The sequence below is a fragment of the Varanus komodoensis genome, unplaced genomic scaffold (genome assembly GCF_004798865.1).
Source record: "Varanus komodoensis strain SLA01 unplaced genomic scaffold, ASM479886v1 scaffold32, whole genome shotgun sequence".
Lineage (NCBI taxonomy): Eukaryota > Metazoa > Chordata > Lepidosauria > Squamata > Varanidae > Varanus > Varanus komodoensis.
In genome coordinates, this window is record NW_025335798.1 from 3,633,591 (window position 1) to 3,645,368 (window position 11,778).

Genomic DNA, 11,778 nt, shown 5'->3' on the forward strand with positions numbered 1-11,778 from the left:
CTTGGTATTACAATTTTGTCAAAATTGTTATTAAGCTATGGTTTTACTATGGGTACTTTAATTACTTCCATTCCCAACATGTGATTTTTTCAAAACAAAGATTACTAGACACCAGAGTGCAGGTGGACATAGCTACCCTGTCAAAGGCTAGATCTATGAAACGGTTGGTGAGGCTAGTAAAACCCAGTTCCAGGAAGAAAAATCTATTATTCCCAATGAAAGGGAATCAATGAACAGCCCTTACCTGTCTGTGATTCAAACAAATAGGTATGATAATGCATCGAGGCAGAAGCCATGGCACAGCAGTGCATGACAGGCTCAGCTTATGCGGCACATCAGAAGTGGAAGATCTGGCCCACTATTTACTGCAATGCAGGTTTTATTCCAGTTCCAGGGAACATTATTTATCTTGGACATATGGGAAATTTGGCAGCTGAGGAGAGGCTGAATTTTCTCTTACTGGGGTCTCATCAGCGTGTGACTGAGGGGTTGCCCTCTTTGTGGTGAAGGCAGCCAGTTTAAGGAAAAAAGGAAAAGGACAAATTGCCTAATTAAATGGGCCATGTAACAGTTTGTTAAATTTATGTCGGGCTTATAAAATCTTATTTTACCGAAAGGCATTTAATATTCTGTCTTAATATTCTATCACTCTTTCAACTTTAGACTTTTCATGTTCATAGTTAATTTTAGAGCCCATGCAGTTATCATTTTTCTTTAATGTTCATTGTGTTTGAAATAGTCTGAAAACTTCTTATATAAATTTGACTTGATTCAACTTGCCTAGTCCTACCCAGTTACATGCATTCAGTCTTTTCTCATTGCACTGTTATCATTCCAAGGAATCCACCCGACATGCCTAGTTCCACAGAACAGGTGAGCAGCTGACTGCCCTGTACATCCCATAGCCAGGCTAAAATGCCCAGGGGAATGACAGAATCATGTGTCAACATCCCAGCCAAATACTTACTTCTGCAACATCTGGAATGGGAATGACTTCATTCAGGTAGGTTTGATCTTGGTCTTCTTGTTGCCGATTTGCTTCTGGTGAATCAGTGGCACCATAATTAGTTTTCTTTCTGATATTACCTCCTGTGAAGAATCAAAGGAAAAGAGAGGCACTTTTAGAGCTTTTCTACATGAGGCATTTATTGTGTGCGTCTCATTCTCTACTCACAGTTGCTTATGGATTCTTTAGAAGACATCATGGCCCTCCAGTTTTGCTTCGATGAGTAAGCAGTGCTTTCTGATTCTTTTATTAATTTTTTAGAGCATGGAAAATGAGGTATTATTTCTATTGGGAAAAGAAAGCATGATTTCCTCTCATGTATTTGCTTCTATTCAGCTATAACATAGAGTCACCTAGAGGTTATGAAGAGGAAATGTGGGAAAGGATATGCTTCTTGTAGATCTCAGATTTTGGTTTTGTGATGAAACAGAAAAGCAGAATGAATGGATTAACAGACCAGTAGGTGAAAAAAAAATACAAACTTTGTTATTCCCACAGCTGAGACCTGACTATTTCCCTGTATCCTTTAAATATAGCTGTTTTTCTTTATGTAACTCCGAAATAGGAAAAGACCTGTACAAACCTCACATCTTGCTAGACTCTTACCCATGGCATGTACAGGTCCTGCACAAGCTCTTCACACGGCGCTCCTACATAGGCCAGATGAGACAGCTGAAATCAAGTTTCATAAGCCAGCTTTCCACACCCCCCTTCGTAGTGAGCAGCTGTCTGGAAAAACCTGCCTGGTGAGTCTTCATTATGTTTTCATTCCGTTCTGTGATGCAATGTGGCTTGCATATTCTAGTGGGGACCTGTGCCAGCAGATTATTGCATGCTCTAAAATGGAAATTACGCTTCCCACGACAGGGTTTGTATTTGTCCTGTGCCGCATCCCTTCCTAAATGTTGTTAAATTGAATTACTGTGGAAAGATCTTCAGCCATTCTGAGCCATTACCCAGGAAACACATAGCTCTGTAGAAATTTGGTGTGCTTGATTTATTTATTCACATTTATATCCACTCTTTCCCCTCTTTGCCGTTTCATCCTCACAACAACCCTGTGAGGTAGGTTAGGCTGAGAGTTGGTGACTGTCACAGTCACCCAATGAGCCTTACGGTCAAGTGGAGATTAGTCCATGTTCAGCCCTGTAACCACTAAACCCAGGCCAAATGAAGGAATGTGCTTTTCCCAGCTCTGGCCAATTCTTAGAGACTGACTGTGAACACATTAAAACAAAAACACTGCATGGCTTTCCTTATGTATATGAACTGGTGCAGATAGCCACTTTTTGCAAGCAACTGCCACCCTAAAATTTAACTTCCTTCAACATCTATAACGATAGAAGTGTCGATGTTTGAAGTCTTCAAATTATTTATATTACTTTTCTTATATCTACCATATACTGTATAGGAGAAGTTACATATGATTGCTGTTATTTTAAATCAGGGAAACTATAGATTGTCAATCTATGGACTATAGATTGTCACACACCTTTATTACCGATTTAAAAGGCACTATGCATATTTTTGTTTAGGTAATATCTGGTTCATTAGGCATTCAGATATTAAAGAAGTACACCACAGGGAACTATGGTGTTTCATGTAATTGAAATAAATAGGAGAAATGTAATGCAATGCACAGATTACATGCCCTGTCCATATCCTTAATTTGTATTGTTTAGTGCACCAAGTAATTTCAGAAAGTATAGCCAAATGTGAGATTTTTACCCAGCATAAGTTTTATATTAGAGGAAAACTGAAGGAGGAGATAATCAAAAGTACAAAATATGTCCGCATGTTACTGAAGTGAAGGATTGAAATTACCACAAAGTACAGTCAAGATTTTAACAACAAAATCCTAACACATTTACTGAAAGGGTTACTGTTACATTTACAATAAAGGGCTACTTTTCCCTGTCAATTTTCTTCAATTGAGTAATTGCCATGGATTTATACTCAGCTCTTCCAATGTCAGCTTAATGCTTAAGAGCAATTTGTAACAGGCTAAAAGCAACAACAAAATCAACCGCAACACATTAAGCAGTGCCACAAAACAATAAAATCAAAGATGAACAGAACAGATGAAATGGTACAAAAGCAATGGCTCAGTTTATTAGAACTCCTCTATCTGGCTGGTCCTATGCCTGCCAGAATAAAGAATCTTAACTAGGCAGTGGAGCAGGGACACGGGGTGGTGGGGCAGATGAGTCTTCTTGGCAGGGAGGCTCATAATCTAGGCACAGATACAAAGAAGGCTCTTTTTTGCATCCCAGCCAGTCACACCTCCATCACTATTGCAAGCTGAGACACGTGGTGCTTCCAGAAGAGGATTTTATTGTGCAATCACCCTGCCTCTTCTACATAACTTTACTGGAGGCCCAGAGGCCATTATGTTCCATTTGTAACCCTCCCATGCTTTTCAAGGCTTCTGCCGTATGTTTTCTTAGGAGGGAAAAAAAACCTGCATGAAGCAAAGGATGGAATAACTGCCTTTTGATTAGGACTGGAGTGGCCAGGTGTCTTGCTTTACAGACAGCAGTCCTCTATCTGAAGGGCCATCAGAGAGGACAGTCCTCTATTTGATAGGGTCCTCTGTTTGGAAAGCTCTCCAGGCTGCTTAAAGAGAAAGCGCCATAAGAAGGGAGATTGGGGCCATCAGTAGGTAGCACCTTGACAGCAAAGTGAGTCCGAGGGACATCGGAAGCTGCCTTATATTGAGCCAGACCTTGGGTTCATCTAGCGCAGTTCTGTGGACACTAAAAGCTGCTGTATACCAGGTGAGTTCCTTGCTCCACCTAGCAGAATATTGTCTATGCTGCCATGGGTCTCCAGGTCTGCAGCCAGAGAGCTTTCCCAGCCCTACCTTGATGCGCCAGGAACCAAAATGGAGACTTTTGGAGCATGGACCAGGAACCAAAATGGAGCATGTAGAACAGATGCTCTGCCAGTGAACTGTTGCCCCTCCAGTCTTCCTCACTATGGTGAAATGAATTACATTTCTATTTAAGTTATAGGTATTATTTTGACATTTGCATGTGAACATATACATTAATGTATTTGCATGCCATGCACACTGGTGGCTTCTTTTCCCCCACTTCAGGTGATGCATTTCCTATCTCTGTCAATGCATAAATGGCCAGCTTAATTGAGAGTGATAGCAACCCTCCATTTGGAAATACTCACAGAGAACTCTTCTCTGCAGATCTTAAAAAGTAGACAAAGAGATCGAAGGACTGGGCATCTTAGCCTTGAGAAGAGAAGACTGAGGAGGGATTTGATAGGCGCCTTCCAACTCTAGTACTCCATGATTCTATGACAAACTCATAACGAAGGAGATGGCCTCCAAGGGATTCACATGCAAGTCATTTAGACCACTAAAGGTCATGACCAACACCTTGAGTTATGCCCAGAAACAAACTGGACACCACTATAGATGCATCCTGCTGAAAGAGTGGAGCCAGATATAATATGCAGCTTTGTGGTTGCTTGGAAGCTGGATGGCTGCTGAACAGGACACTGGGGAAATCCTGATAGATCACAGCTATGTCACAGACTGACTGTATCTCCCTCACCTAGCCGCAGTCCCTGTGATTCATTCTCTTCATTGGGAAAGATCCTTCTGGAGCTCTTCTTAGTCCCTTTTTGTTCTAATCACCCAAAATAGTTTGGTGTCATCAGCAAGTTTGGCCATCTCATCATTTACTCCTAATTCCGGTGCATTTGAATCAAAAAGTTCACACCTCGGAACATATTCTTGTAGGACTTTGCTGTTTCCATCCCTTCACTGGGAGGATCTACCATTCCCTGCACTCTGTTCTGTACCAGTTACTGCTCCATAGCAAGAGCTCCTCTCTTATTCCATGACAGCTATGTTTGCTTTCTGCCATAAAACAGTGAACTGGCAAAGGGCATTGTGGTAATCAAAATTATGGACTTTGGCTGGGAAGACTTGAGATTGCATGAAAAAGAAAAGGAGGGGATGCAATTTGTTCAGAAGTAGCATAATGTTGCCAAGTTTTTCAGGGCTTTCTTTTCCCAGCACCTGGGGGAAGAAGATCAATTTTCCTGAGGGTTACATTTAAGCTGGGAGGGAACAGAGAAGTTGGGGGGGACAGCCCATGATACCACCATTGTGGCTTATCAAAAACTCCTGATGCTTTACCCCTGAAAGCAAATCACACTCCTGGCCCTGCTCTTGTCTGCCTGGGTCTGCTGGCCCACCCCTGGCCTCTGGGCATTGGGCAGAATGCAAGGGCCAGTTGCAGCCATACCTGAGTGGTTCAATCTGGCCAGGATTTTCTGTCCTCTGCCAGTCCCAAAGGTATTACATGGAGTTGAAATGAGTTCCATGGAATGGACAGTTGTGGGACAAAACTTGTAGTCTCTTAACTCCTAGGGAGGATTTTATAGTGGTGCAGGGAGGTCCCTTCATTATATGGCCAGAGATTTTATCATTATATGGCCAGAGATTTGAACGAATGAACTCCTGTCTCCAGGGCTGGGCCAAGACAATTTTTTTTGCCTGAGGTGAAGGATGGGATAGCACTCCTTCCAGCTGCAAGTACAGAAGCCCACTGAACTAGCAGTCCAACAGCAGGACAGACTCGGCATCCTTCAGTGCACCAGAGGGGAAGAGCTGGCTCAGCGGTCACAGTGCACTCAGGCACACAAAAGCCAGAGCTATGTCCGCCGCACCTTGCCACCATCTCCCCCTAACCCAGTTGCTTCACTTCACACAATGGGCAGGCGGGTCCCACCAGCCTCCTTCAAGCAAAGCACTCCATCTCAGCAACAGATGGCTTGATTCCAAAGCAAACCAGCAAGGCACGAACTGAACAGATCAGGGCTTTGAGAGGTAGCAGGCTCACTGGGATCTAATCTTCAATGAGTGAGTGAAGCTCACTGTGGGAGGCTCCCAAAACAGCAGAGAAAATAGCCTTGGGTGCTTGAAAAAAACAGCTTACTATGCTCTGAAGTGTTTCAAAAAGGACTTTCCTTCTGAAGGGCTGTAATTGAAGTGCCACTGAAAAGCATCACAAATGGTTTCGAACACTTCTAAAACGTGTAAACATGTTTAAAAGGTGACAACAAATAACCTTCTAAAAGGCATCCATAATTTACAACCCCTGCAACGCATAACATTATTTTTCTACTTTCAGCTACATTAGAGAAAGTTTCATTTTGCTGCCTTTTCCTATGCTATATGCATCCATGTTTAAATAAAAACAGCTTCCCTTTCATGAGACTGCTTACACACATATTAGATGAATAATCCATTATATTTCCATTATATATGAAAAATTATAGGCAAAATGTTCCAGGTCCTCCCTGCTTGGCAGCCTGAGAGGACAATAACACATTTTATGAGAAGCCCAGGTATGCCTTTGGAAGGGCAAAAGTGCCATGGAACAGTGTGTTTCTCTGTAGCATTTGGCAATTCAAAACATTCAGAATGTGGGACAATTGACTTTTTATAGCATTTATTGACCACATCGCCAATGACAATTTAGGGAAACAACCCTGAAATTATCAGTATTGGAAAATGTATCAGTTTCAGTTAAAGAGGAGGAAATAGAAGATACTATTGATAAGTAAAAAGTAGGGAAAACACCTGGAATAGATGGTTTAGGTCCAGAATTGTCGTGAGGCTGAGACGCTCCTTCTCAACAAAGCCAACAAATCAAACAGTTGAAACTAAAATCCTTTATTCTGCGAAACGTAGATACATTGACAAGAAATGATGGAGATGCTTTTAATGATGATGATAATGGCGAAGTTGTCCTCTCTTTCTGAGAGGGCTCAGATGATGAAATGCTTTTGACTCACCTGGGACGTCCCTCCTTGGGTGGATCAGACAAACTTCTCTCCCTCCTCCTTTCTAAGTCCCTCCACTCCAATTGCCCTAGCCTGCGTATACGTCTCCGAGAGCGAGCATCTTCAAACCCCCTCTGGTCTGGGACAGCGCCAATCGAAGCATTCCCATGGTCGCTATCTGCAACCAGCCCAGCCGCTTCCCCAGCAGTCGCCTGATCGCCCTCCAACCCCATTTCACTATCAGCCTCTGCTTGAGTCCTGCTCTCCCCTGCGTCTTCTTCTCTTTGAAACACTTTGTCAGGGAGTGTGTGTGTGTGTGGGGGGGGCTCTTTGTACAATGGGCACCAGGTACACAACTTCCTGCACCAAGTCCTGGTTCCCATGGGAAGCCTCCTTCTCCTGTACGTGTGCCAGAGACTCCTCTGAGTCGGTGCCCACGACAAGAATATTATAAAACTTTTAAGAAGAAGCTGATTCCTAAATTAAGGTCTTTATTCAATAGTATATTGGAAGGAGGTGAGATGCCAGCATCTTGGAAATACTCTGCAATAATTTTAATCCCAAAACCCAATAAGGATTTGATGGATCCTGGAGTTTGTAAGACCTATATCCCTGATTAATCAAGATGCAAAAAATTTTACAGCAATAGTCGCAAAGAGGATAAGTAGTTTTATTGGTAATTATGTTAATGTGGATCAAAGTGGTTTTATAATAAGCAGGCAGATGGCAGATTTGACTAGAACAGTATTAAGCATAATTGAATATATACACAAGAAAAATGTAAAAGCTGGCATAATTGCATTAGATATTTTTAAAGCCTTTGATTGTGTGGAATGGTCAATAATAGAGATATTAATAGAACTAATGGGATTTGGTACACAATTTAGAAATATATCAGTTATATGCAGGAAACTTTGCAATTTTAATGGTAAATGACGTTGTAACAGATCAAATATCAAATAGGCCAAGGTACTAGACAGGGTTGCCCACTTTCTCCAATTCTGTTTGCTTTAGTTTTAGAACTGCTAGCAAATAGTATTAGGGATGATAATTTAACAGAAGGTATAGGATTTGAGAATAAAATTAAGATTATTTTATTTACAGATGATACATTATTAACAATAAAGGACCCAATTAAGGTTATGGATTGGATTAAAATACATTGCAGAGAATAGACTAAATTTGAAGATAAAATTTCACAGAAAGAAAAACAAGACAATATGTGGATAAGAGGAATGACAAGTAAAATCTACAACATATTACAAGAAGAGGAAGATTGCTATGACCCTTTTAAAGAGTCTTGGGAAATAGCTTTAAAAGGAAATATTAGTGCCAAAGAATGGAATAATATGTGGGATAAGAGAATTTTAAAATGCATGTCAATAAGAATTAAATAAATTTTTTACAAACAGGTTTGGAAATGGTACTTAACTCCAGTTAAATTGAATTACATGAATAATGAATATTCTAGCATGTGTTGGAGATGCAACCAAGAAGTAGGTACATATTTCCATATGTGGTGGAAGTGTAAATATATAAATGAGTTTTGGGAAACGATTTTTAAAGAAATTGGTAAAATATTTAATGTAAATATTGAAGTTGACCCTGGATTAGCATTAGTATTATTATTTAGAGAACAGATGGGACAAAATACTAAAGAATTGATGATAAATCAATAATAGCAAGGAATTGGAAAAGGTAAATATATAGTTGACTGGTATAAAGAAGTCTGGAATATAGGTATTACTGGTAAGTTAACATGATATTAAATGGAAAAGGTTTGACAAGTGAAAATAAATTTGAAAATATTTGGACACCTTTTATTGAATGTGTTTTAATAAAAGTAAAGGGGTGTGAACCACCACAAGAGTCAGTGCAGTTCTGGAAGGGAAGTGGGGCAGCCTTAATGAATACATGATCTTACATTAAGTAATTAGAGTTATTGGTCCTGGTGGAGGAAACACTGATGCTGATGTGTTGCTTGATCGGTGATGTTTAGTCACAATTGTTGTTATTGTGTTAATTGTATTGTTTTTCTTAGTTGTAAAAAATAAAAATAAAATTGAATAAAGCTAAAAAAAAATAAAAGGAAAATGATCAGTTTTGCCATCTGTAAGCATGCCATCTTAAGGGACCATTCATTCAGGGGGGCAGGGGGAAACCAACACCCAGCAATCATGCACTTATCACAAATACACACTCCGTTCACAACTTGGATATTTGGAAAATTGCTAAGTTCAGAGGAAGGAGTCTACAAGATTGTCAAGCATTATGGTGCTTACCCAGCCACTGTGGTTGCAGGTTTGAAAAGTGCAGGCATTCACCACATTTCCAAGTTACAAGGATGTCTTCTTATATTTTCTGATATTTATTATATATTAATTCACCTTTAACTTTACATAATTTATATGTCATAAAATTATGCTGTGGTTTTAACAAATGGGAGTGATCCTGGATGATTTTTTCTTTTTTAAAAATTTGATTTTAAAATTTGTATGGTAATCTTTTTTTAAAAAAAATCAAGTATTAATACGGTGCACTTTATATGGTATTTTAATGAGCTGTTGTAAACAACCCAGAGAACTTCAGTTACTGGACAGTATAGAAAATAAATAAATAAATGAGGAGGATGAGCAGGATGAGCAGGAATTAGGACTGGGCTTGGAGATGCAGTGATGAAAAAGCTGCACATACCAAGGTCACACTATAGCTGTTTACTCAGAAGTAAGTCCCATTGAGTTCTGTGTGGCTTTCCCCCAGGAATTTAGAAAAAGACTTGTGTCTACTGTTGGCAATTTTCAGATAAATTCTGGTAGAAAATTTGCTTGTAAGTGCTTTTATGTTATAAAATCAAACCTGCATCTCTTTCTCACAAAGCACCAGCCTTCCAAGCCAAGTCACTGTTTAGCATTGCTATTGCCTTAAGAAGAAGGCATTCTTAGCTAGACTGAGAAGCTGCTGGAGGCTAACATTATTAGTGAGAAAATACCTGTGTTCTCATCAGCTGCAGAAAAACTGAAACTATGGTGCCCATTTGTTTCGGGACGGACCCACCCAAGCATCTAGTCCACAGAGACAAACCCCTGCTGGATGTGGTTGTCAAACAGATTTCCTGAAAGGTTCCTCCATCAGACACATTTGCATGTTTAAACAGACAGACACTGCTGATCTGAACTGTCAAGAATTTACTAGACTGACCTATCAATACAGCAATCAGTAATGTTTTCCATCCTGTTGTCATCAGTATTTCTGATCCATTTGGAACGTTATGTCATGCCTAAAGACATCAGGATGCTATTGTACTAAGATTATCTGGAAACGTAACACTCTGTATTGGTGTATGTGACTAGCAAGTTATAAAAGTGCCTGTACATGGGCTGTGATTTTGTGGCTGGTGGTGAGAACCACTACCTGGTAGCATGCTGCCGTAAGTAACTGGAGGGGTCCTGGGTGATCTTTCAATAAAACTGCTGAGGCTCAAGGCGAAAGGAGTCTTTCCTAACTGAACCTGGTTATCCTTGCTGTGGCTGCCATCGAGGCTTTCCTGCTACTACCTATCGTGTAGGCTCTGGAAAATGGTCATGGCAGCTCTAATAGTAAAATGTTTCATGGGCAAATCATCTAATCCAGGTGGTGTCCTACAACCCCATTGTCTACAGCCAGCAAGGTAACTGAGGATGGGAGGTACTGGCATCCAGCACATCTGGAGGGCATCAGGCTGAGGAAAGCTGATAGAATGCCACCATGGTAATGAATATATGTTTTAAATCTATCCTTCTGTATGGATACATGGATGCCCCAGGGCAGTGGGAACAAGGAAACTCACACCAGTGAGGAGTCCTATCAAAAGAGGTCCCTGCCATAGCTTTTATCTTACAAGAAAGAAGTAGCAATCTGAACCCTACCTGGTCCTTTTGATCCCATTTAGAAGTTCTTTCTGCCAAAAGTTATCTTCAGTTGGGAGGTAAAACCTGAAATCCACAGATCGTAAGAGTTGGAATGCTGCAGCCTTCCAGAAAACGTAAAACAACAGCTACGAGAATGCAGCTGTTTGACAGTGAGCTCAGCTTGGTCAGTCCAGGATTTCACAAGGAAGTAAAAGGAGGAAGTGCTCCTTACTGTGACAAGTAACAGATAACGAACTCATTTCTTTTTCTTTCTCTCTGCACAGCTCTGTGCATTTTAACTCACAGGGGAGAATGTCTGCCATTTCAGTTTTACCTTTACCAGGTATGGGTTAGTACCTAAGAGCTCAGAAGAGCTTGGCTGTATTTAGATCTAAATTTTAGACAGGCTATGAGTTATTGATCGAGTACATTTCTATGCTGAAGCTCTCTGGTGCAGTTCACAAAACAAAACTTTAAACCCTAAAATACAATAACCTATGATATAATATAAAAAATGAATGACAATTAAAATGAAATAAAGCCAGAGAAAAAAAAGTAAATGTAAAAGCCAGCAGCAATGCAAAGATGCAGCATAATATATTTTAATCTACAGATAGATATTTTTAGATCAATAAAATTTTCTAGGGCGCTTTACATGAGAAGAAAATAAAAAGCACTAATGTGGAAACATACCTATCAACTTCATAATGTTCTTCAAAGGTTTGTACAGAAGATTGAGTGGCTGCCCAACAGATCTCTTCTCTAGAAAAACTTTCTTTAAGGGCTGTGTAGAGGGCCACTACTGTATCTGGAGGCAGCTTATCAGAGCTTTATAGGTCTCCACAATATATCCCCTTAACAATAGGGAAATAATGTATTTGGAGACCTTGTTGCCTATAGAGTTTTCCTGAAAGCACTGGAATGAAAGTTCTGATCATATAATCAGTAAAGTCCTATCTAAGTACAATTGCATTGCCCTTCACACAACTAAGATATAAAATTGCTCCTGAGAATGAACAGGATTTGGGCAGAAAGAAGCTTAGGAAACTTCTCAAAATTTATGGAACAGAG

At 40.2% G+C, this 11,778-nt stretch overlaps 1 protein-coding gene across 1 annotated transcript in view; it reads right to left on the reverse strand.

Annotated features, from left to right (window-relative positions):
- SLC11A1 (solute carrier family 11 member 1) overlaps nt 1-10,823 on the reverse strand; it is a 42,001-nt gene extending 31,178 nt beyond the window's left edge. The window contains exons 1-2 of the mRNA XM_044438432.1: nt 10,726-10,823; nt 968-1,089 (exon numbers count right to left, since the gene is read on the reverse strand). Coding sequence (XP_044294367.1) covers nt 968-1,089; nt 10,726-10,744 — 141 coding nt within the window. The 5' untranslated portion in view covers nt 10,745-10,823. The remainder of the gene's footprint in view (nt 1-967; nt 1,090-10,725) is intronic.
- Between the last annotated feature and the right edge of the window lie 955 nt (nt 10,824-11,778).